The 26,476-nt window shown below is 34.2% G+C and overlaps 1 protein-coding gene across 3 annotated transcripts in view; it reads left to right on the top strand.

Moving 5' to 3' along the window:
• Positions 1-26,476, top strand: part of LOC121382781 (lysine-specific demethylase 3B-like) — a 152,578-nt gene that overhangs the window by 79,529 nt on the left and 46,573 nt on the right. For all 3 annotated transcript variants that reach the window (XM_041512380.1, XM_041512379.1, XM_041512381.1), the window contains 2 exons: positions 8,480-8,564; positions 18,684-18,781. In XM_041512380.1, coding sequence (XP_041368314.1) covers positions 8,480-8,564; positions 18,684-18,781 — 183 coding nt within the window. The remainder of the gene's footprint in view (positions 1-8,479; positions 8,565-18,683; positions 18,782-26,476) is intronic.

Below are 26,476 nucleotides of genomic sequence, written 5' to 3'. Positions count from 1 at the left end.
TTGTATGTCCTACCTTAATATATTTGACATTTTGTCTTGTCAGCTTTTGTCTCAAAAGTTGCAATTAGTTTGTCTTATACTTCTGGCAGAGTAATGAACAAAATTGTTCTGATTTAAAGTTGCACCAAAATAATTGAATATTGTTAAATTATACTATTGCATGTAATGCAAGTTTTAAAATGGTAGTTGAACCATTCTATTTAATTTAATCAGGAAATTCTTTGTAATATTCTCTCTCTGGTCAGTCCCATAATGATTAGTGCATCAAAACTTGCGGTATATGCTATCCTCACTATGGGAAAGTATGTTTAAAAGATCCCTGACTGCAGTTCAGTTGTAATACCATATGTGCAACCAGTGTGTTTCCTGTTTTATACTATGGACCAAGTGTTCAAATGTGACACACCATGTGATTACCTGTAGTTGAAAATGTGCTTAAGTCTGGTGAGGCAAAAAATCTTTAGTTTATTCACACATCGTTTTTGGCTAGCTGCATGGTGCAGGATATTAATCTCAGTCATAGATAATTCACTTAGTATGTCATTAGTCCTAGGATTGAATCCCCCTCAGTGGGTTGTTTTATCATCCCAACAAGTAATGCTCTGTGCTGTCCTGTCTGAGAAAGTATATTATCAAAAAATCCCTTTCTGCTATGTGGTAGTTTTGCTCTGTTATCTTTATATAGCATTTGACCCGAGTTACCTGATCATGTTGATTTGGGTCTGGTGGTTTTATATTTTTTGTACATTAAATTTATAATTAATACAGGCCTCAGTGGCGACGTGGTAGGCCATCGGTCTACAGGCTGGTAGGTACTGGGTTCGGATCCCAGTCGAGGCATGGGATTTTTAATCCAGATACCGACTCCAAACCCTGAGTGAGTGCTCCGCAAGGCTCAATGGGTAGGTGTAAACCGCTTGCACCGACCAGTGATCCATAACTGGTTCAACAAAGGCCATGGTTTGTGTTATCCTGCCTGTGGGAAGCGCAAATAAAAGATCCCTTGCTGCTAATCGAATGAGTAGCCCATGTAGTGGCGACAGCGGGTTTCCTCTCAAAATCTGTATGGTCCTTAACCATATGTCTGACACCTTATAACGTGTAAATAAAATGTGTTGAGTGCGTCGTTAAATAAAACATTTCTTTCTTTCTTTAAATTTATAAATGTCAGACTAGAAGGTTCATTTGTTTACTTCTGGCTTTGTTATTTGTAGTTCTGGCTTTGTTATTTGTATTTATGGTTACTATTAGTTAAATTTAACTTTTGTTTAATACTTTTGAGTACAGTGAGTGTTTGCATAGGGGGTATGTTTTTTAAATGTAATGACACATGGGTAAAAGTAAGTTTGAAGCACATCCCCAGTACATTTAAACCATTAATTGTCTTGTGTTTGCCCTTTGTTGAGAAGATTTCTGGACCACCAGGTGTGACATCCTGTGGACTGTGAACCACTGATAGGACATTCCATCATGTAATGTCACCATTGTTGATGACCTTTCCCTACCCAGGTAAACAGTCAGCACAGGGTTGACCCTTGCCTTTATATCTGTAGTTGTGTGTTATCAACACACAAAGCCTGCAATGTCTGAGGCAGGAGATTAAAGACATGACTGGGAGCATGACCTCTCAAACTGATTTACTGCTTTTCTTGAAAAACAAGAAGGAAAAAAAAAAACACCCTGAAGAAAATAGGCCAGGCTTTTCCTGGCTGTTGCTAGGGGCTGTCTCAAGAAAGTGGTAATCAAGTTGAAGCTCAGATACATGTTCTATTTGTGAGCGGGAATGCATGAGGCAAAGCATTTACTTTAATGTCATAATAGAGTAGTTGAAATTTATGTCTGTACACTTAATGAGTGATACATTTAAATAAGTGGTAAATGAGGTTTAATCTCTCATCCAAAATGTAGTGTCATAATTTATAGGTGGTAATTCAATGACTAAAATATTGTCCTTCCTTTTCAGTTAGGTTCAGTTAGTACTTACAAGTCATTTACAATTATCAAAATGTTAAATTCTATTGATACATCCAAATCAACTGACCCAGATCATATTAGTAATAGATGACTTAAAATATTAGCTTTCCTATCCCATAACTTGCTTGTTTAATCTGTCATTACACAATCTTTTTTTCTGTCCACCTGAAAACTTGCTAATGTAAATTACATTCACAAAAAGGACCGTATTCATGAATATCAAATTACAGACCAATTTCGCCAACAAGTAATCTTTCAAAACTTTTTTTTTAAATGTATCTTTAAACATTTTTTATTATTTTAAAATGAACAGTATTATAACAAAATTCCAATCTGGTTTTATTCCAGGAGATTCAACTGTTAACCAGCTTCTTGATTTATATAATTTTATTTGTCAGTCTATGGATGAAGGAAAAGAAGTGAGGGCGGTATTCTGTGATCGGGTCTGGCACAAGGGTCTGGTCCATAAATTGAAAATTGTTGGAATAAAAGGCAAATTGTTAATGTGGTTTAAACATTATTTATCTTATCGAAAACGTGTAGTACTACAAAACCAGTCACACAAAAGCTGTTCCATCAAGGTTCTGTTTTATTTTTATTATATAAATGACATTGTTAGTGGAATTACATCAAATATAAGATATAGATAAAAGATAAAATTTATTGCATTTAAACATTCCACACGGGAACAGATTGCACAAAATAACATCAAAAAGTTGCAATATCAACAAACAATTAATGACTATAGTTTTAAATACATATATACATGTATGTCGCTACTACAATCTATTCATTATATTAGAAAACCAACTTGCAAATAACATCTATGTTGGCTGGGTCCTGATTTTTCATAATAAAAATAAACTGCTCTTTGGGTGTCATATTTAAAAATGAAGGGTTGTAGTTGGAGATAAAATGAAATAACTTTGACCGTTTATACTTATATTTCTTACATTGTACAATGTAACGAAATTCATTTTCAATGGCATTGCATTCGTCACAGAGATGTTGGTCAAGAGAAGTATATGCCTGTTTCAATTTTCAAGTTGTGGTCACTTAGACAGAGTTTAGAGAATTGTTTTCTATGATCAGGGTTTAAGCAGTTAATTAGATATGGTTCTAAGTATATTTCCTGTTTGAGAGTTTGATATGTTCTCATTTTATTGCCAGTGTCATTTGTCATTATACGTAGTGCAGCTCACCATCACACATATTTTTGTCGAACAAAACTCTTTTCAAATTCAGTCTTTCCGTCCCCCGTTAAACTAAGGAACAACACAACAACTGACATTAGACATTCTTCGTCAGTAAATGGATTTAAAATTCAAATTAAATTTTTTTATCTGATTATACCATCTTACTTTTATAATGGCAATAGAATGCAGCAAATATCACATAGCCAATTCCTTTTGGGTAATAGTAACTTAAATGGTCATAAATACTCATGATACATAAATAACAATCCATCTTGTGCTTGCGGGCACCAAATTGAAGACCCTAAACACTTCTGACTCTTTGTCCACTATAGAATGTAGTTCGAAATATCCATTTATTAGATTATCATAACCTTAATTATAATATTTTACTATTTGGTGACCCAAACCTTAGTCTCCTAGAAAATAATGCTATATTCAAATCTGTCCAGAACTTCATTACAAATAGCAAATGTTTTAAGATTAATTAACCAGTCACATTCGTTCTCTCTCTTCTGACATCTAATTCTAAATAATGTAAAATGCTTCACGGTTCTGTTCATCCTCTACCTTTTCTTCCTTTACCATGTCTTCCTTCTATTTCATCTCTTTGTTAGTAAATTTGGAACAAGTTATAATCATGTTTTATTGTATTGCTTGTAATATATTTATATTGTAAAATGTTGGGAGAGGCCTTAATATAGGCAAACACTTATTGGCCAATCCCCAGACTGCTACTGTTTTTGAATGGCAATAAATATTGTTGAAACCAAGTTTCACAAGGTTACAAACCATGCTTGTTTTTGCAGTACCCCCTCTCCTTCATAAAGAGCATGTGTCAAAAATGTTGATTTTGTAAGGTATATTTTTATCAATATTTGTGTATAATGTTATATGCATGCTGACATTAACTCCCTCCCACCTAGCATAAGGTTTTTAATGTGCATTTTGTAGTGATCTTAAATAATCTGATTATAAGCTTACAGCAGATTAAAACAGTTGTTTGTCATGGTTTTGTTATACAGTATTAAATTCATACATATGGAAAGTATCGTTTTATTTAGCAAAATGTCTTTGTGAACAACAGACCAAAGTTTATTTCTCACTATATCGGCAGAGAAAGCAGCTTTTGTTACAGACAATTACCTGTCTATGCATTATTCATGTTCCCATGACTTGTTTATATCCGATGTTAAAGCTATAAAATTATTCCAGCATATAAAGCCAAAATAATAAATCTTCAGCTGCATTAAATATGAATAGGTTGGCTGATCTTTGTTTGTGTTATGCATCACCTCATAATCAGATTCCCTTGCGCCCCATGTCCTTGGTAAGGTTCATTTGTCATTTAAAAGTGAAGTAGGTTTTGCAGCTAAAATTACATTTTCCTGAACAGTTAACATCATTTAACTGCTGATGGAAATAGGCATAAATTAGATTCCCATACATTGTTATATTGAAATAATTGTGTGCAGTGCATTTTAAGTTAAATTAATTCATAACTTGAAATCTTGGGTGTGTGGGGGGGATGTGTTGTTTTATGATGTTGTTTTTCTCATACAGTCCTGGTCTCACTCCTAGCATATGTGCTTGGTTTACATAACAACAGATATTTATGTTCCAGATCAGATTTAATCATGCCTCTAATGCTACATAGCCAGCCAGTTTGAACTGGTTCTGGCTGGTTTGCAGCAGGAGTAACAAGTGATTGATCTAAATGTGAGTGGCAGCCTGCTGGATACACACTGGTCTGGAGATCTATAATGCTTACTCATGTGATTGCCACAGATAGGCCACAGCTGCCTCCTGTGTGCATGGGTCATGCATAGTTCGGCAGTACACTTTTTCCAACCATCATTAATGATTTAACTACCAAGGGACCAATTAAAATTTCAGGAGTTTGCATTTACTAAGGTCCATATTGATGGTACTGCTTACATAATTAATTTACTTAATCATCTAGAACATTCTTATTACTACGTTTTTTTAAGATAAAAAAACAACAGACAAAAAACAAAACAAAGAAAACTCGTTAACAAAACCATATAGCTAGGAGCCAAATTTACGAAGAGTTTTTTCTCTTACATGCACATTTAAACACCATTTACACGTGTGCCTATAAACCCCCGGTTAAACTGAATTTACAAAAAGTTACATGTCCGTTTATAAATATGTGCACATTTAAATCATGATAAGTTAATTCGATCAGCAATATTGGTGAAATAAATAATATTCCAACTCATAGATAATCTATCCAAAGTAAGTGTTCATATGTTAAGCATCAAAGATACACGGGGTGGGGTGCAGAGACATGCTATCCTGAGATTACTATTTGTCAAAGAAGAAAAAAGTTGAGCTATGGGGAGATCACCTTTCTATTGTTTAATGTGTCTATAATACTACACATTCAAAATGGTTCTGGATAAAAAATGAAATGACAGTTTTTCAGAGGATGAGTAAATGTCTGTAATGCTGATCATAAAAGAACATTCTTCAATTACAAAAATAATAGCTCAGCAATAACAAAAAACCAAAAAAAAGCACATGCAGCATGGGTTGTGATAATTGCAATAATGCCAGCAGCGTACCCTAATTGAAAGTCATGCTGTGTAAAGGACAAGGAGCTAGACATGCAAATGAAAATTAAAGGCTAAAAATAATAATTTAATTGCCAGGGACAAGAAAGTCGATTTGGTAACCTCGGGGGGGGGGGGGGGGGGGGGGGGGGGGGGGGGATAAGTTTGTGATGATGTGGTGGACGAACAGCCATTTTTAATCAATATTATTTAAAAAGATGGAGTAAACAATACATTATTAACATTTTCAAATAGATTTAGAAAATAGTTCAGGTTTTTTCTGTTATAATTCCTGAAATTCCTTGAGATGTTGTTATATACTTTAATAGAGTGAAATGGTCAAACAAGCAGTCCAGTCCATCCTTGAGATGTTGTTATATTTTAACGGGTTGAACCTGTCACCATAAGTAGCTAATGGTGATCACATTTTTGAATATGTGCTCTAAAATGTTTTTTAATCACCTACGTTTCCCAATTGGTCCCTGACTTTATTCATCAGGAACTTGAAGCTCTGCATGTTATTTTAATTCCTGTTACGTGAAATAAGTATTTATCATCTATATTGTTCAAACTATCTTAAGGTCGACGACAGTCACTTTTCGCACCCTTGTTTTGGCTTGGTACACAATAAATATAGCATATTTTACCGTAATTTCACTTGAAATCCATATTTCGTAAAAGGTGCAATTTTTTAATGACAAGATTTTCTTCAAACACATTTACGTGTGCTAATAATGTTCAAACAAAAAATGTTCAACAACAATTTTGCATTGGAATTTTTCCAGCATTCTTAAAATGGAAACATGTACCCAGTTTATGGTTATTGTAAGGAGATGCAAAGTGGCGTCATTGGAATACTGATGTCATTCAAATTCAAAATTAGCTATATTATTACAATGCTTCGCCACATTAAAATAAAAACTGGTCTATTAACCTTGACCCCTGTCAAATTTGTTTAACAAGCATACAATGTTGTTTACAGGTCGGTATTTTTCTTTCTTTTTTAACAATTATGAACAAAATATGTTTTAAAAGATGAAAGAAATAAAAAGTATCTTTTGTCAAATATGTCATAACAAAAAAATACTTTTGGATATGTTTTATTTATTGTGTATGAAGCCAAGGGTCCAAAATGTTGCAAAAGTTAGTTTGTTCAATGACAGTTCATACCAAATATCAAAGCTATCATGTGTGATTCTTAATATCTGATCATGAACTGTGACAAAATTTAAATTAGATTTTGAATTTTGTATTTTATAGTGATAATTTTTTGGAGAAAATCGCAAATAAATTTTAATTAATATTTTAAAGTCCCATATTTTTAAATTTAGAAATAATAATCAAAATTGTCCCGTAAAATTTTCTGCCCCGAGTCAAGCCACTGACCTCCAGAGACAGGACTCGGGATAGACATGTTCAAAACCTTCGTGGTTTGCTGCCCCGAGTCAAGCCACTGGCCTCCAGAGACAGGACTCGGGATAGACATGTTCGAAACCTTCGTGGTTTGCTGCCCCTAGTCAAGCCACTGACCTCCAGAGACAGGACTCGGGATAGACATGTTCAAAACCTTCGTGGTTTGCTGCCCCGAGTCAAGCCACTGGCCTCCAGAGACAGGACTCGGGATAGACATGTTCCAAACCTTCATGGTTTGCTGCCCCGAGTCAAGCCACTGGCCTCCAGAGACAGGACTCGGATAGACATGTTCAAAACCTTCGTGGTTTGCTGCCCCGAGTCAAGCCACTGACCTCCAGAGACAGGACTCGGGATAGACATGTTCAAAACCTTCGTGGTTTGCTGCCCCAAGGCAAGCCACTGGCCTCCAGAGACAGGACTCGGGATAGACATGTTTGAAACCTTCGTGGTATAGGAGCATGATAAAACCTTCAAGTCAAGTCATTAACTGTTTATTTTGACTGCATACGTTTTGACAAACTGTTAATTAAGGTTGTAATTTATAATAACTATGTTATAAGTACAACTTTTTGTGTAGTTTTTGTTGTTGTTGTTGTTGTTGTGTTTTTGTCCTAGTAACACTATTAAATATGTGGTTCTTACATAAGACAGATACTGGTTGGTGGTCAGATGACCTGAATAACAATTGGACCAAGTTTATTTATTGCACATCTGATGACAGATGAGTCATGCCTAATAAAACGCTTGGTGTTTACTCCTAGTTCATGATGACATGCCCCTAGTGTTGCTTGTCACAGGAATGTGTTCACAGGCTTACAGATATTGCAGTGACCTTCCTTAAGATACTGTGTTATTCTCATTTTTTTTTGTGGAGGAACATTTTGTGTTCTTTACCAAACTAACATATGTAAGCTATATTTGCTATAAATTAATTACTTTATTGTCTGGCAACCCATAATTACATGTTCAGGGAAGGTTTTTTATATTCCAACCATTTTAGAATGTCATTAAATTAAAAATGTACTGTAAACTGTAAAAATGCAGGGAGAGGTCCATCCAGATATATTTGGAACTGGAAAAAAAAAGAAACTTAAATCACTATCTTGTGTTTTTGTAGGGGGGGGGGGGGTGTGTTAGTTTTTATGGTTGTATGAAATTTATTAAAATTGTCAAGCATTTGTATTAATCTGTCTTCACGTCTGGAACAAAAGAGTTTGCAAATGTTTTTCATAAATTCCATGCACAAACTATAAGCCATTGTGATATGGTAATTAATAAACTGAAAACAATGCTTATTTAATGCTTTTTTTCTATATTTTTCAGACTTTAGCTGTTACTGATGACACTGTGTTAGAACACCACAATGAGGACCCTACCCTCACTCAGATGCGATTGATTGATGATGGGGGTAAGTCTGAGAAATTGTCTATATATGTATAATGAATCAATCACAACAAAATACTGATTATGTCATAATAAGCAAGAATAAAGTAATACTTGAAGATTTGTTTCAGTGTAGTAGCAGTCAAGATGTGTAAGTACTTGACAACACATATATTCTCCTTTGCTAAACATTTGAATTCATGTAATCATCTTTTTACCATCTTTTCACTGTTGAGAATCTCCCTAGCATGTGTAGAATGTGTCTCTTGTTTGTAACATCCTGTTATGTGTGTATCACAAAGGTATTGATGGAGGAATTGAATTACAAGCTGCCTGCTATAACCATGCACAACATTCCACTAGTCAGAACACAACTTGACTCTTGAGCCAAATGGCTTGGTACTTTTAGTGAAGAACTTGGCATTTCTTGGCACTGTTTCCCGAGTTGTCAGGATAATGCTTATCAAGTGGTATATTTGGGTACTTCTGAGAAAGTGTGGGAAAGTATGTAAAACGTTAACATTTTTACCTTCTGGCCATGTTGTTTTGGGGTTTTTGTTGGTGGGTTGTTTTTTGGGGGAGGGGGGTATTTTTAAATTTTTTTGAGAGTGGAAAAGCCACATATCTGTCTTCCATTGTTTTTAATGGATAGTAACAAGCAACTGGAATATGTTTTATTTAAATGAAGCATATATGTCTTTGGAACATACTTAGACAAACATATTTCAGTTTTTAATCAGTGACGTTTCCATGGCACATCAATTTGTGAATTTAATCATTGTGACCCCCACCCTAGGGACATGAATTTAATCATTGTGATCCCCACCCCAGGGACATGAACGGTGGGGCCCAAAAGGGGAAAGTTAGGTTGTTTAAAGATCATCTTCTTTACTTCCAGAATTGCTATAACTGAATAGTGTAAAAGTCAATAGATTGTTTATCTAATTTGTGAATGGCATTAATGTTGGGTCTTCAGTTTATTCCAGGAAGAGAGTGAAGTTTGTTTAAGGAACAATCACATCAGATATGAATCTTATGTGTTAAAATGATGCATACTGAAAGTTTAAGAAATGAAAGGCACATAATTTTAGAATTAATAAAAAATCATGCTAGTGAATTATTTTTTTGCAGGGGGGGTGGGGGTCATCGTCTCTGGTTTGTTTGGACAGGAAGTGATGTCAGCTCCTGTATGAACAGAGTAAACAAATGCAGTCATTTAATAATAACGTTAAAGAATTATTTACAGTATAATAAATCCTGTCAGTTGATAATATCCATTACCATTTTAGGGGTGACAGGTTATTTGTTGGAGAATATTTAAAATGTTTTTTAGCAATATGGTGACTCATGTCCTGATCCGCTAAGTGTCTACATTTTCTCCATCCATTAAACAAAGACTATTATTAGGACAAGTCATGATGTACAAGATTGGTAAAAAAAAAAAAAATGCATCACAGTACCCTGTGAAGTTAATAATACCAGTAGGCCCTACTTATTTTTTGTGTCTATAGTCCGGGGCAATTGCTTGGTCTTGTAATGTACCAAATATACACCCGCCAATCAGGAATCACAGGTGGAGGCACCTAAAAGAATAGAGCAATTAACTAAGTAACCAGTCAGTTTATCAATTCAGTATGTAGGTTTCTGAAATACATGTAGCAAGTCAAAGCATGGACAAAATATGATACATCATTAGACGGTTGTTTCGATTTGTTTGTAGACAGTTTGACAGTGGTGGTTTATTTTATATTGGAAAATATTCTATGCTTATTGCTGGCTTGTTGGGATGAAAATTATTGTAGAACATTGCAACGCATGCCTGTTTCACCATTCCGCAAAACTCAACAGACTGCTACATTTGTTTCTTCAGTTTTAAGTGGCGCATTCAGTAGGATGGAGCAAAATGGCTGTACCCATTATATGTAATAACCTTCACGTGTTTACTGTTTTATTAATTAAATATACCAATATATTTACTAATTTTAAACAATATTTTGCATTAAATATGGTTGAATATGCATACCAGTCCAAAAGCCTTGCCTAATCATTCCTTTAAGATCGGTAATATTTTATTATTTACAGTACTTTTTAAGTCATTCATGATTGACTTTCACAAAGTGATATGAATGTTCTGCAAAAATCAACTGTATACACCTTATTTTAATATCATTTAATATTAACTTTCTTAAAATTGTTTTAACTTTTGAATTTTGTTCATGTTAAGCATACATTTTTAGAAATTAAATTACATAATCCCATGCTCATAAATGTAAAATTTGTAGCAAATTTAAAAAATAACCTTATATTTGCTCGAAATGGGTTATGCTGTCATGGATTGTGTTAGTTTGTGTGGCTTTGCCTACATTTCACTATGGAAATAAGTCCGTGGTGATAACTATTTTACATCAGACAGGGTTTAGTATGGTAAATTAATCATTCTGGGACTGAAGGCAGAAAATAAATTGCCTATTTATAGCTAGGGGAAGGAATGTAACTGACTTGGTGTGATAGAAAAATCAATAGAGTGAAGCCATCCCGGGCGTAACTTGGTCTGGCCAAAGGCTAATTGGTCTCCTTCAAGCATGCTAATAAAATGCTGGGCAAATGTACAGTTTCCACAATCACATTTTTTTATTTATTTAGTAGTGTTTGCAATCATTTCACAGATTACTGGACATATTTCATGAGACATGGTTAACCAACGCTTGAATTTAATCATTTCTTTTACTGTTTTAATTAGGACACTTTTAGAATCATCCAGCTTTTCTTTGGAAGTTTACTTTTTGCTGTCTATCCAAGCAATTTGTAATGACATAGAAATGTTCAAAGATTTTACAATCAATTTGTAATAACATAGAAATGTTCAAAGATTTTACAATCGATTAGATATTCAAATGTTTGTGCATACATTTTTGTTAGTGAAAACACTTTATTTACTACACATTCTTTATACCACATTACATGTAAGGATATTGGGTATTAATATAACAATCTCTTGATCAAAGACTGACTAGGAAATAACATCTTTTGACCCACAAAGTGTCACAAGTCACACATCACAGGAACATTTTTATTTTATTTTATTGAATTGGTGGCTGTATGAATGTCTCTTTAATTAAGATTTGTTTATTGATTGTGTTGGACATTATAAAACAGGATGGTCATCCAGTTCTGGCTTCTGGCTAGCGGAGTTCAGTAATGATAAATTGTCACTGTTAATCTATATTGGTACAATGCTGATGGAAGTACTGATCAGGTAATCAATAATAATAAAATATTTATGAAAGAACTGGATGTAATGAAATGGCTCTCAGGTATGATACATGTTGTAACTGAAAGTAAACAAAAAATATTGGATTGGAAATTTGACATTAATTAATTTCTATCTGTAAAAAAAATAGTTTTTAAATTGTTTTCCATATCTTGTGTATGATGAACATTTAACACTTATAAGGCAATTACTGAATATGTGATTTAAAAATAAATAAATAATACATACTGCACTACTGAATTCATAAATTTTGTTTTGAAAAGTATTAGCAATAAATTAATTGTTAAATCATTAAAAGCATTTTGTAAATACATATGCAATATAATTTGCTGTGATACAACTTAGTTTTCTGGAATTCAGACCACAGAGCTAGCTATAAAAGAGGTTGTCTTGTTATTTGTTGAAAAACTCAGTGTAAACTCCTACTTTACATGACCCTGCAGTGTTTTTGGTTATTTTTGTTCTGTGTTCTTTTCTTCTCTGTTTTTTATATCTGCAGACTGATTAATCCATATGTGACAAATGTTGATTGAATACAGAAAATGAACAGTTATGGTGACTGGTTTCTCCGACTTTTATGAGGCTGTTCACCTGTAGTGCATTAACCTTGTGTGCCTATTGTTTAATAGTCTTGAGTATGTACAAGACCAAAATGAGAGAATAATAGATAGTTTAACATACAAAATCAACAAAAATTGATGTCAACTAAGTTAAATAATAAAATTTATTATATAACATTTAGTGAAATATTTAAAAATATCAGTGAAATAAAAGTGTTATCAGTCACTCTTTCACTCTAAAATGGGTTATCTTCACTGTAAGAAAGCCTGAGCTATTTTGCTGCTGGCATTTTAAAAATAAAGGTAAATTGCCAAAAGTTATATAATAAATAGAAAATTCCTTTTTTTTGATCTTGTGAGATATGATTGCAAACTTCACTCAATGAGATATAAATCATATTTGAAAAAAACCCATGAAATATCCTCTATCTGCTACACTAGATTATATAGTATATTGTGCTACAATTCACCAGCACAATAAATGAATTGGGTACTAACTTTTCACACCTTTGTTTTGGCTTCGTACATAATAAATATAACATATCTTACCGTAATTTCACTTGAAATCCATATTTTATAAAAGGTACAATTTTTTAATCACAAGATTTTGTTCACATTCAGGTGCATTAGTAATGTTCAAACAAAAAAATTTCAATAGAATTTTGCATTGGAATTTTTACAGCATTCTTAAAACAGAAACATCATGTACCCAGTTTATAGTTAGTGTAAGGAGATACAAAGTGACGCCATTGGAATAATGACTTCATTCAAATTCAAAATTAGCTATATAATTACAATGCTTCGCCATATTAAAATAAAAACTGGTCTACTAACCTTGATCCCCTGTCAAATTTCTATAGCAAGCAGACAACACTGTTTACAGGTCAGTATTTTATTTTTTTTTTTTTTTTTCATTATTCTGGACAAAATATTCATTTTAAATTTTAAAAGATCAAAAAAATAAAAAGTACCTTTTGTCAAATATACCATATCCATTACTGGTGGATATGTTTTATTTATTGTGTACGAAGCCAAACCAAAGGTCCGAAAAGTGAAATTAAGCCTATATTTTTTATTTACAAATATATTGTGAAAAAATAAAAGAGTGTTAGAAAATCTTCAAAACTTCAGTACCTGGTGTAACCCCCACCGACACGGATGACCACATCAATACGTCTTCTCATGCATGCCATGGACCAAACATTGGATCTGATGACGTGGGTTTGCAGGTCATTCCTGTTGCAATGCTGCTGACAATTCTGCTAAATTTTGGACTGGAGGATTTCTCTGACGTACTCTTTGACCTAGAATGTCCCGCAAGTTCTCAATCAGATTGAGGTCAGCACTTCATGCCGGCCAAGGAATGGTAGTGATTGCATTTTGTTGTAGGAAATCCATTACTGCACCCGTTGATGGGGTCTAGCATTGTCATCCATAAACACTGGTCTCGTGGCCAAAGCATGGTTGTCCAAGTACGGCTTCCAGGATGTCCCTCTGATATCTTGGCCCATTATGATTGCCTTCAACAGTGACCAAATCCAACTTGCAATCACGCATCCCCACACCATCACAGAACCACTGCCAAATGGAATGGTTTCCTGGATGTTGTTGGCGGCATAAGCTGTATTTGGTTGTCGCCAGACACGAGTTCTTTAATCAGTCATGTGCAGAATAAAGCGGCATTCATCGGACCAATGAATCTTCCTTCAGGATGCAAGATTCCATCTATGGCGTACCTGACACCATGCTAAATGTTCTGCTTTGTGTGCTGGTGTCAGAAGGGGATGTTTGATAGGCCTCCTGGCTCAGTACCCAATGGTCTTCAGCCAATTCCTTATGGTCCTCGTTGACATGACATGAGTTATTTCTCAAGATGCTGCTGCTTGAAAAGTGGAAACATCGAACAAGTCTTAACAATGCCCTGTCTTCTCGTGGAGATGTTTTACGAGGTTGTTCTGGGCGGTTCCTGTCCTTGGCGTCATTGGTTTGTTGATGTTTTCAGACAAGTCGACTAATTACAGTAGGATTCCGACCCAACTGACGCCCAATTTCCCTGCATGAAAATTATTTTCCGAAAACAAGCATAAAACTTAATTGAACAAGAACTTGGTTTTCCCACATGTGAGGATAGTTTTCTGCACATGCTATTTGTGCAGGTTCTTGACTGGCAAGGACAACGAAACGACAGTATGGAGCGTGGCAAGGGACATAATTTTTACAGTATTAATATTGCCTGGCTACCACCCATAATAATAATTTGGTGACAATATAAATTGGGTGGTGCTTACTTAATTTCCAGGTGTATAGATTGCAACCAGTTAAATCAGACCCATTGGTTATTTCTATTATTGTTGGTCCCATCAATGGTAACCACAGAATTACCTATCCTGTCTTGCAAGCAACAAACAATAATAAGATTTGTCTCATCCACAACCATGGTGTTGATTTGCATGCGATCCTTAAACAAGTAATTACAGAGTTATTTTCATTTAGCTGGAATTGCAAAGGTATTACTTTCGTACTAGTAAGCAATTGACTTATAAAATTAGCATGACATGGTTAATTTCTGGAATGTTCAGCACATAGTCAGTTTTTAATACTTGCAAATATAGTAATTTTGAAAAGTGACAGTTGAATAATAGCAGTTACACAGATGCAGTGACCCACATGACCCAAAATTCTTATTTTTATTACTTTTGTAATACAAAGCCCTGGAAGAGTGTCAGTTATCGGGACAGTTGTTAATATCTATTGTGTAATAAAAAATTATTTTACAGGTCCAGGTGCACACATAACTGAAATACCCTGTATTGCCATGTATTAGTTGACTCCTTGGATAAGCTGACCTCTTAGTTTGACCCTAAATATCAAGTACAAAATCATGGGCCTCGTGTATAAGCGAAGTCGCCTTTTGTCCATTTGTACCCTGTGTTGATTTCAATAATACTGTCAATAAATAGACGTGCTTTTCTTTTAAAAAAAAAAAAATTCTTCTTTAATTATTACAGACACGGTAATCTTAATCACGATGCTAAAGTCTTCCATGTCATGCAAAAATAATTTAACACTGATAAATCATAACAGCAAAATAAACAATTCAAGCTGTAATAACATTAAATTATTCACTGGACAGCAAAAAATAAACTCATTAATGCATGTTTAATCCCTGTTTTCCCTAACAAACAGAAACAAAGGATTTTGTGGTCCTTGATTGTTGTTCACTGTCATATGCAGGGCTGGGTATATCCCAATTTTTACAATTGTCCACCAAAAAAAATTAACTTGTCCCAAAACGTAAGCAGTTTAAATCAAAATTTAAACTATGTATCAAACAGTTTCACATCATACATTGCACTTGTGAGTTTGTGATTTAAAAAAAAACTTTAACCCTTTACCTTTTTTTTTGGAGGGGGTTGGGGGGAATCATAACGGACGAGTGTACCAAAGAGATTTTTTGTTTTTAAATGTTTAAAAAAAAGTATACCCATCTATTTTTCAGGATGAATTTTACTTGTAGAATGCAGGACATAAGAAAGAAAGAAAGAAAGAAAGAAATGTTTTATTTAACGATGCACTCAACACATTTTATTTACGGTTATATGGCATCAGACATATGGTTAAGGACTACACATGTTGAGAGGAAACCCGCTGTCGCCACTACATGGGCTACTCTTTCCAATTAGCAGCAAGGGATCTTTTATTTGCACTTCTCACAGGCAGGATAGCACAAACCATGGCTTTTGTTGAACCAGTTATGGATCACTGGTCGGTGCAAGTGGTTTACACCTACCCATTGAGCCTTGCGGAGCACTCACTCAGGGTTTGGAGTTAGTATCTGGATTAAAAATCCCATGCCTCGACTGGGATCCGAACCCAGTACCTACCAGCCTGTAGACCGATGGCCTAACCACGACGCCACCGAGGCCAGTGCAGGACATAGGATTTCACGACATTTAATTATCAAAATTTTCAGGAGTATACCCTTGGTTTTCCTTAGAAATACCGGCACAAAGACTCAGTCTGAGACTGCTTAGATCTCATTACAAATGTTCCCGCGCACACGCCTATTCACTTTTCTTTTAACATTTTGTCACATAAATGTTAATTGCATGTACATTTAATACATCAATTTAATTGGGAAACAAATGCGAAAATTTGCAGATGGACAACCTAATTTCATTATACAAAATGCTACTACGTTAATGAAAAACCGAATGTGCAGTGGGAATTCCCTGACCTCGTTTTACGGCACACCTGTGTGGCATGAGCTCACATAGATAAAGCAAAAACTTACAAAGAGTCTATTGATCCATTTTAGTAAAGTGTTGGATTGTAACGTTCAAAACAGCTTTTTCTCAATCCTTCAACATTTTTGGCGATTTACTTCATGGACACCGACATGAAATACCATGATTTATGAATAAAGGCCTAATTTGTTAAATATTTTAAAAAGGAGGGGGTCTTATACAAAGATGTGGGTCTACTTCCAGTCAAATACAGTATTCAGTATAATAATTATGGGAAATGAAAGTTTGGTTTCATGATTATACTGATACACTATCGACATGGTACCGAAAATAATCGTTTCTGTGAAATCCAGGGGCCGCCGCACGCACACACTGTACATAGGGGATGGATAGATGGAGAGAGAGAGAAAAAGAGAGTGGCGGGGGGGGGGGGGGGGGGGGGGGAGGTTCAGTGCTGCCATTGTTTTCAAGCAAAAATACTTGCCGAAAACCACTTAATGTAACTGGGAAAGTGCACATTGAAATACAGTCAGACCATGTTTGTCCCTGGGTTACTTTGTCGTCATATCGAAATTGCCATTGTATCGAATTAATTTGTCATGGGTTATATCCTTTGCCAAAATGACGTGAGAAAAATACTAATTAATATTAACTGAAGACTGAACAGCATTTAAATAATTAATGTATTGCCATTATTACTATAAACAACACACACACACATGTACATATAAATATGTGTCTAAAATATTATTAATTATATTAATCAAGGCCACTGATTTTATATTCGGGGGAGGGAGGGCAACCCACATCATATACACATGTATGTATGATGTTATAAAATTTAATAGTTTTAAAAACAGGTTTGATTGTGGGGTATGGTCCCCCTGCCACCTCCCCCTTCCCCCCTACGCCACTGATCAAGGCGCATTCACTGTTAGTCTAATCATTCCTTAGTTAAAGACATCTATTATTGGTACCTACTTCATTTACGAAATATCAAAAATAGAAGACTCGATTGTTTCGAAGTTACCCTTTAATTCGTTGACTAAAGGCTTATGTTCAAAAGCAATCCACGTCTACAGATTTAGCATACATCGGTAACTTGGACATCATGTGACACTGTCGGCTCGCAACGTGTTCAAGGATGCCAAGTGGCTGTGTATACTGCCAACGTGCTATGGCATCGGTGATTATGTAATGTCGTTATAAAGAGGTGTTTTCAGATGTCGGATGCACATTTGTTTCTAATTTGCTCTGTCGGTGTCAGAAGGTGTGAATTCCAGTGTAATGAACAAGAATAACATTGATGTACATTTGTTCCGGACAATCTGTGCCTGGATGGTGTCAATGTCGAAGTAACGATGGTCGTGGTAATGAGGTCTGACTGTACTTTTCTTTTAACACTCTCAACTGAAACTATTTGAAAAGTATTTGTGTGGCTGTGGTAGATTTCTTCTCGCTGTTGAGCATGTCTTACAGTTCCTTCCTTTCCTTTCATGGATATTGTCAGCCTGCCTACACATTTGATATCACTTAATGGAGATGAAACTAAACATAAAGCTGCTCCAGCATTGTCCAGTAGTTAACTAAATGAGGCAATCTAAACAAAATGTTTAAATGAACATTTTTATTGTTGTATATAGTACTATTACGAGACGAATCTACTCTGAATGCTGGGATACAACCAACATGTGTTTTGTGTGGGCTCATTTATGATTATACAAGTAGGCTAGCAACACCTGGTGTGATGGAGGTTGGTCATCAGTCAACCGTTTTTCCTGTTTTATGACCCCCACCGGTGTTATCTGTTAGTCGGAAACACTAAAGCACTTGATGTTTGTTACGCATAAAGAAAGGTGTGTATTTTGACCTTATTGTGGGCTGAAATGGGCATACTATGTCCGGTTACAGTCTGGTCGATCATGGAGTCACTTGTGAAACTATCTGCTTTTTAAAAACGATGTTTTATTGATTTATTTTGCGAAAACATTTATTTATGTGTAACTTGTCAAACAATTCATGAATGTGGGAAATGCAGAATGAGTATTGTCCTTTTTATTTCTTAGTTGTGGATTCAATTCTACGAGGCGTTGAAGTTGGAATCGTACCAAGACGTCGTCCACGGACTAACAACAACAACAATAGCAGTAATAGTAAAGAACAAGTAAGTATCAACTATCAGTCATTTTTGTTTTAATTTCTTTGCTACATATTATAGGACTGTTTGCTTTTCTGAATTAGCTTTTTTTGCATTCACCGTATTTTATATTCACCATATTTTGTAACTATTGTTATATTGCAAGTTTACCTCCATTTTACCTCTCTTCAGTCAGCTCAGTTATTTGGGGGGGGGGGGGGGGGGGGGGGTTTAAAATAATTTTAAAAACATTTCTAAGCTTGACTTCTGCCTTTAGCTCATCCAGAAAGTTGCTAGTGGGCATTTAGATCACCTATTTAAACATTCTACTCAGATTATCCATATTGGAATAGTTTTTGTAAAACCATGTGCCTGGGTACAAAATTGGTTGAAAAATAATTATAATAAATTAGTTTGTTGTAATATAAAAGTGTTAAAATGCTCTGAAAATATGCTAATATTAGTAGTAGTAGATTTTTTATTTTATCGTTATTATTTATACAAAAGAATGCTGGTTGAAAAATAAAAACTATTTTTAAAAATCACTCAATTTGTTATGTAGACATTTCTTTGGTATTCTTATTGTTATTCTTTTGACCCTGATTTTTAATATCTACCTAAAATAAGTTGACTGCACAGTTCTTTGTGCAGTCCTTGTACTACGTCACCCCATCATGTGTTTTCCTGTTGATGGCTTGATAATGTCCTTTGGTTCAACAGCAGTGAGTCCACACTAAGTCACCTCAGAGTTACACTACACAAATCACTATTCATCATTCCCCTGGAGAGTTTATTTGCACCGTGTCTGAGCCTTATCTGTGTGGCACCACAGTTAACTGCAGACAGGCTTGTTAGATGATTTGCACTTGTCTGGGCGTCCTGCATTGTTTGGGATATATACTGTAGGCTCTTATTTCACCTAATTCTCATGTGAAACATTTTCTCTTACCACACTCATGTACAAGGAGTACTGGCAAGATCATAATTTATAAAGTACCATAGGAATGTGTTTACATTGTTTTTTACAATTGGATAATCACAAGTATGTAAATTTATAATAACAAAGAACTTAAGGAAATATAAGATACAATTGGTTTATTGATTTTACTATTGTATTTTTTGTTTTGTTTGTAATATTTTATACATAATGATATAAATATATTCTTAATGTATATAATATTTCCATAGACTTACCTTATTGGTTACCCAACAACTAATGTGTATTTAGTATATGTGCCGGAGTGTCAATAAACACTCATTATTCTCTATATTGTTTGCTTGTTTATTTATTTATTTATTTTGTAATGAATTATTTATTGTATCAAAACAGACTTTGATATGTTAATGACCTAGCTACAGGCTGTGTGGGCAGTTTTTATTTAACATCCTGTAACACACACACTGTAATATGACACAAACAATACTGAGCCGAAAGGGTTAATATACAGGATAGAGAAATGAGTAAATGTATACAGTGGGTGATCTAATTGCCAACCTGTTGTCTGTCTCAGGTGAATAACAACACTCCTTAGGCTTGGTGTCACTTGGTTTACTCGCCACATGCTTGACATTTATTACGTATGTTAAATAATGTTACACTATATTGGTTTGATTATAAAACAATTGTCATGAATTTTCTCTTAAACTTCTACTGTAATCAGTGTTAAACTTCTACTGTAATCAGTTTAAACTCAAGTAATTTCTTTATTATTATTATTTTTAAAAATAAATGTATGGTAGTGTATTCAGTTTTCAGCTGTCTTTCAAGAAAATATTTCAAATGGTTTTAATATACTTGGTAGTTTTAATAGTTATTTTCTGCAATTTTTTCATTTATCACACACCAAGGCTGTACTTGTTTTCAGCCAAACTCATAGTCATAATTGTTGAATTATTTGTTGAATTTACATTATTAATTCTTTCATGACATGCATTCATGATAATTATTGATATATGATACATAAAGATAAAATCTTATTTCATTTAAACTATCTAAATATAGAGAACAGAATGCAAAATGTGTTTGCCATTTACTTCAATTTATTTTCAAACAAGACAAGCTAGTGCAAATAGGGCAGTACACTTTAATTTGGTTAATATATACAGAATCACGGACAAATTCCACAGAGCACTTGCAGAGCCACATTAAAAATAAATGTTTCTATTTCTAAAATATTTTGTAATGGTGTGATTATGAAAAGTTAATATTCATATTATATAGATCATTGGGTTTTGCATATCTTGCACATTGTAATATGGTGGTGTTTATCTCCAATGAGATTAAACTTGTTACATAAATGTTCTTCATTATAGTAAAAGATTTTCTTTATTGCCCAAATAATATTTTCCGCTTTTGGTTGAAATATTTTTCTTGACATATTTGCATTGAGGTGTTGCATGAGCAGACACTGGTTATGATTTGACATATATGATTGATATATCCAGTTCATGAAGCCTTTACGGGCAGTTATTTGTAGCAGACATTGATTAATCAGGTAAAATTACTTGCAGAAATTATTAAAACTGGATTTTGTAAAGTTGTGGGTTAATATTGTCAAACTTAATCTGTTTGTAGTTTATTTTTTAATTCTTTAGTTTGAGAATATAAGTGATTTAAAATCATGCAGGGAACATTTTGTTTGTGTATATTGATATAAAAATATATCAGTATTTAAAAATATATCAATATACGAGTTCTTGTATATATATATATAGGCATATGGCCTTACATACAGTAAAAAGAATCAAATTGAATTGAATTTTTTTTGCGATAATTAGCTTCTTAAAGGAACAATAACGTCAATTATGAGCCTATGCATTGAAAAGATGCATACCCGGACCATCAACACATATTGACACTTTAAGAAATGAATATAGCATAATTTTAGAATGAATAAAAAATCATGATTATTCCTGTTAACTGGGGCAGCCATTTTGTTTCTTTTTCGTGGTCTCCAGTACTTTAGCTAGCTCGGACGGGAAGTGACGTCAGCTCCTGTATGCACAGAATAAACAAACACAATAATTTACAATAAGGCACTTTGCTTTGATTAGTCTGACTTGAACATAAATGGTCTGATAATAAACTATTAAACTAAGCATATTTCAATGTGCATTAACAGAACAAAATGGGGTTACAGTATATTTTCCTCTGTAAAAATCCAAAGAAAAATATACATACTAGTAGGCCTAGTGATATGTTCGAGAGCTTCTAGAATATGGTGGTCCGATGTCCGAGGCCAGTGGTTTTAAGATTCGGTCTACTAAAAACTTGTGTGATGCTGATGGCAAGTGGTCAAAAATAAAAATGTTTTAAATCTACACCGCTACGATCGTACAAAAACAAAAGAAACATCTACAAGTCGCTTCTTTCGATTTGCTATCACATTAATATAGGACATTAATATACCTATCGTTGTAATTTTATTTCAAGTTATAAAGTGTAAACATTAAAAACACTAGTTCTTTGTTTTGCCGCCATTTTCTTCTTTACACTGGAATCCAAAGATTTGTCTCTCTAATACTAGTAGTAATACCGTGCAAGTGTAAAATGCAAAACGGTAACCAGTCTTTAAGGTTGCATGTTACCATTTATGTTTGCAAAACTTTTAAATGTGTAAATTATTTATTTAATTTCTAAAATGTCACATAAATTGCAAGACTTGTCAGAAAATAAATTAATTAAAAAAATAATAATTAAGAACACAATATCATGAAATAGTGAATTTAACAAAGTACCTACATTAAAAAATTACTAATTTGGTGGGATTGGGTGGGGGGGGGGGGGGTGGTGGTAAGCATTAAACTGTAATACATGTACACTTTATGCTAACAAAGGTTTATTCTTCTTTTTTTCTTTTTTTCTTTTCTTTTTTGGAGCAGTTCCCATTCATAAGCAAATAAATTTTATACCGTATTTTCCTACGTATTATGCACACACCCCACTTTGTACGTTTATTCCAAGAAAAAAAACATGAACCACAATATAATGCGCACCGTTTTTTTTTAAACCACAAAATCGACGGTGAATGCAACATGTACCGTTTTCCCCGTCACCAAAATTAAGGAAAAGCGAAAGCAGCAGTATATTCAAGAAACAAAACTTAAGTTATGTACTTGAGTTCATAGACCTGTCACATTAAACATAGGCTAGTACTTGCTTACTTACATGTCACAGACTCACACATGCATAAACCAAAACAAAATTATATACCCATACTAATAAATAAATAAAAACAAAAATATAGCATATTACATTTGGTTCTCGTGGCTAACTTCAATGCACGAGATTTCTAAATTTGTAGTAGTGTGACATGTTTCCGGTTTGACGGAAATGGCCGAATTAAATCTCATGGAAATTAAAAAATATTTATGGTCCAGTTTTGTTATTTTTTTGCACTTTTTGGCGAGGTATGGATACTTTTGTAGATTTATTTTGCATTTATTACAACCATCACAAGTGAAAAGTAATTTATAAGAGGGTTTTGGCGTTTCGTTGTAAGGAACACTGTCAATAACCTGTAAAGTACCATAAACTACCAATCACTGATTCTTTATGGGTGATCGCTGGACATTTTTAAAAGATAGTGTTTTCTATTGTTATGTATAGTGCACACACCCATTTTTAACCAGTATTTTCTGGGAAAAAAAGTGCATAATACATGGGGAAAATACGGTACTCATTTATAAATGACAACATATTAATTTGTTTTTAATGTTGTTAATTGTTGTAATAGGTAACATGGTGGTTTTAGTGGAAACAGTTATTTTAAAATTTAAATAGGTAACTCCATTCTAAGCTGATGAAAATAAAAAACATGCAAACAATTATTGTAACATGTTATTTTTTAAACAAACCATAAAGTATGCCCAATAAGCCTATCTGTTTAAATTGACAAATTGATTAAACATTATCTTAGTATGCAAAATGTAATTTACTGGGTTTTTTCATTTTATCAACAGTTAAAATTGGGCAAGTGAACTTTCACCATGGCCAGTGAATTTTCAAAACAAATTCTAGAACCCATGTCCTAGCAAAAACTATCACCCATGATAAGCAAGTGATAATTTCCTTTACTGTCAATATTAGTAATTGGTCAGGGTTTTTTAAATTTTAGATGGGACAGTCTACTTAATCAATAGTATTACAGGATTATTTACAGTATAATAAAGCCAGTCAGTTGCTAATGTCCATTACCATTTTAGGGGTGACAGGTTATTTGTTGGAGAACTTTTTAATTTTCTTAGCAATATTTGACATGTGTCCTGATCCACTACTTGCTAATAAAATAAGTGCGTACATTTTCTCTATCCAGTAAACAAAGACTAATATTAGGACAAGTCATGACGCATCAGATTGGTAAAAAATGCATCACAATACCCTGTGGTGTTAATAATACTAGTAGGCCATACATGTGTTTTTGGTGTCTAGACGGTGGCAATTGCTTGATCTTGTAATCTACCAATACATGTGCCAATCGGGAATCACAGGTGGAGGAACCTAAAAGGTCAGAAAGGTTTTTTTGTGTGTGTGTTTTTTAAGGATTTGATTGGTCTAGGTTTGTCATTTTAGTTTTGTGGGACAGTTCATGTCTTCTGATAAGGATAAAGTTTACTCTTTGGACAATGATAGTGTGAAGTGACAGGTGTGTGTACTCACAGTGTAGTTCAGCATACATTGTTCTAGATTCATGTTTTCTGATTTGAACTCACCTCTTTACCGAGATAAACTGTTTGATATGATAATAGTAGCCTTTTTCATGTGCATTCTTTCCAAATGGTGAAATTCTTAAATTTCTGTATTTAGTTTATAAATAGTATGACTTTTGTTATATTGATTCTTGGGGTAGGGTGAGAGTTGCTGTCAAATGTTGTATTTTCAACTTTAAGCTGGCTTATATATTTCTTTATTACCAAAACAAAGGGATAGCATTATCAAGACAAACAATTACATTGTACTATGTTCAGTACTATCATTGACTAGTCTAAATACTTGTGATCAAGCTGTAATTATCTATCCAGTCACAGAAGCTGGAAGTAGGTGTTGCCGACATGTCACAGCTTAGACTTTTATCAGCTGATGTAAGAAAAGTCCACCTGTATCATGTGGCCTGTCAAACATTGAGGAGTTGGAATGTCAGTGTTAGAGCACTTATTGGGAGGTGAATAAGTTGTAGGACCCATAAAATAGCCTATACTGCTGTTAGGAATGGCCCATGAAACGCAGCTCGCACCAAATATTTTATTCCATCATTTTTCTACTTAGTCTCCTTTGAGTTCAATACTTTTTGTCCAATTTTTCTACAGAATTGTTAACCCCTCGAAAAACCAGATTTTGTCTCACAACTCTAAAAACTCTTCTACAACACCTATCACCTCTTCATTTGTCTCAAATTTACTGATCTGGAAAATAAGCAGGGTGGGGAAAACTTTGGAAGCCACAGTTACTGGCAACACCAACCGTAACTAGCAAGGACTGAGCTGGAGCATTGTCCTCAAACAACCAGACATGTCTTCGCTGTTTTTCACAACGTTTTTTCTTAATTTCTTCTCGGAGTTGGCGAAGCTCATTTGAATAATATCCACCAGTGATTGTGGAACCTTTCTGTAGGTAATCAATCATGATAACACTTTCGCAATCCCAAAACACGGATGCCATGACTTTGCCACTGCAAGCAGTTGTCTTGAACTTTTTGGGAACGGGTGATTCGGGGTGTTTCCATTGCATGCTTTGACTTTTTGTTTCGAGGTCAAAATGATGAACCCAGGTTTCATCCTGAGTCACAATATGCATAAAAAAAGCTTCTGCGTCAGTGCGGTATTCCTCTAGAAGTTGACGAGATATGTGCATCCTGGCCTGTTTCTGGTATGCTGTGAAAAATCTTGGCATCCACCTTGCAGACACTTTATTCGTGTGTAGATGCTCATGTAGAATTTGTTCCACCGATGTTTTACTAATGTTATGAATACAGGCTAACTGTCTGATGGTGATTCACCTGTCTTTATCAAGGACAGCATTAACGTTTTCATCAGTGGACACTTCACATGGACGACTAGAGTGTGGATCATCTTTAGTATTTTTTGTACCCCGTGTGGAATCGGCACACCATTGCTTTATGGTACTGTACGAAGGAGTATCATCCCCTTATGTTTCGGACATATATTCCTAAATTTGCTCTGGCATTATTTTCTTTAAATGCAAGCACTTAATTACTGCACGACAGTCAGTTTTATCCACCTGAAAACAAAGTATTGCTCTGACAGGTTGTACACAATGGAATCATTTAATATTGACCATTCATTACTTCAGATGTGGTTGACTTCACTTAAAATTTTGGAATCATTGAGACCCCTCTGACTGAAAATACATGTATCTGCTTATGTATTCTGGAATAATTGTTCACAAATATTCTGATCCATGTGTTTCTGTTGGCAGCTGATGAATAAAATATAGGGTTTTTTCATGTACATATTTAAATATCTCGATGCAAATAATAAATGCATTTTTAAATTAACTGAAAATTTAACCTGATTAGTTTGTTTATTCAAGTTCTAAGCTCTATCCATTGGGCTTTATGAGCAAATGGCAGTATATGTCTTCTATTGATCCATACTTCTTTTGTGAAATAGTTTGTGTGTCAGTTTGGCAAGTTTACACATCAGCAATACATTTTGTTGCAAACTAAATTTAGCTTCCCAGGCTATGTAATCAGGTTGCTAAGC

This window comes from Gigantopelta aegis, chromosome 10 (genome assembly GCF_016097555.1).
Source record: "Gigantopelta aegis isolate Gae_Host chromosome 10, Gae_host_genome, whole genome shotgun sequence".
Lineage (NCBI taxonomy): Eukaryota > Metazoa > Mollusca > Gastropoda > Neomphalida > Peltospiridae > Gigantopelta > Gigantopelta aegis.
This window is presented reverse-complemented; position numbering and strand designations above follow the sequence as displayed.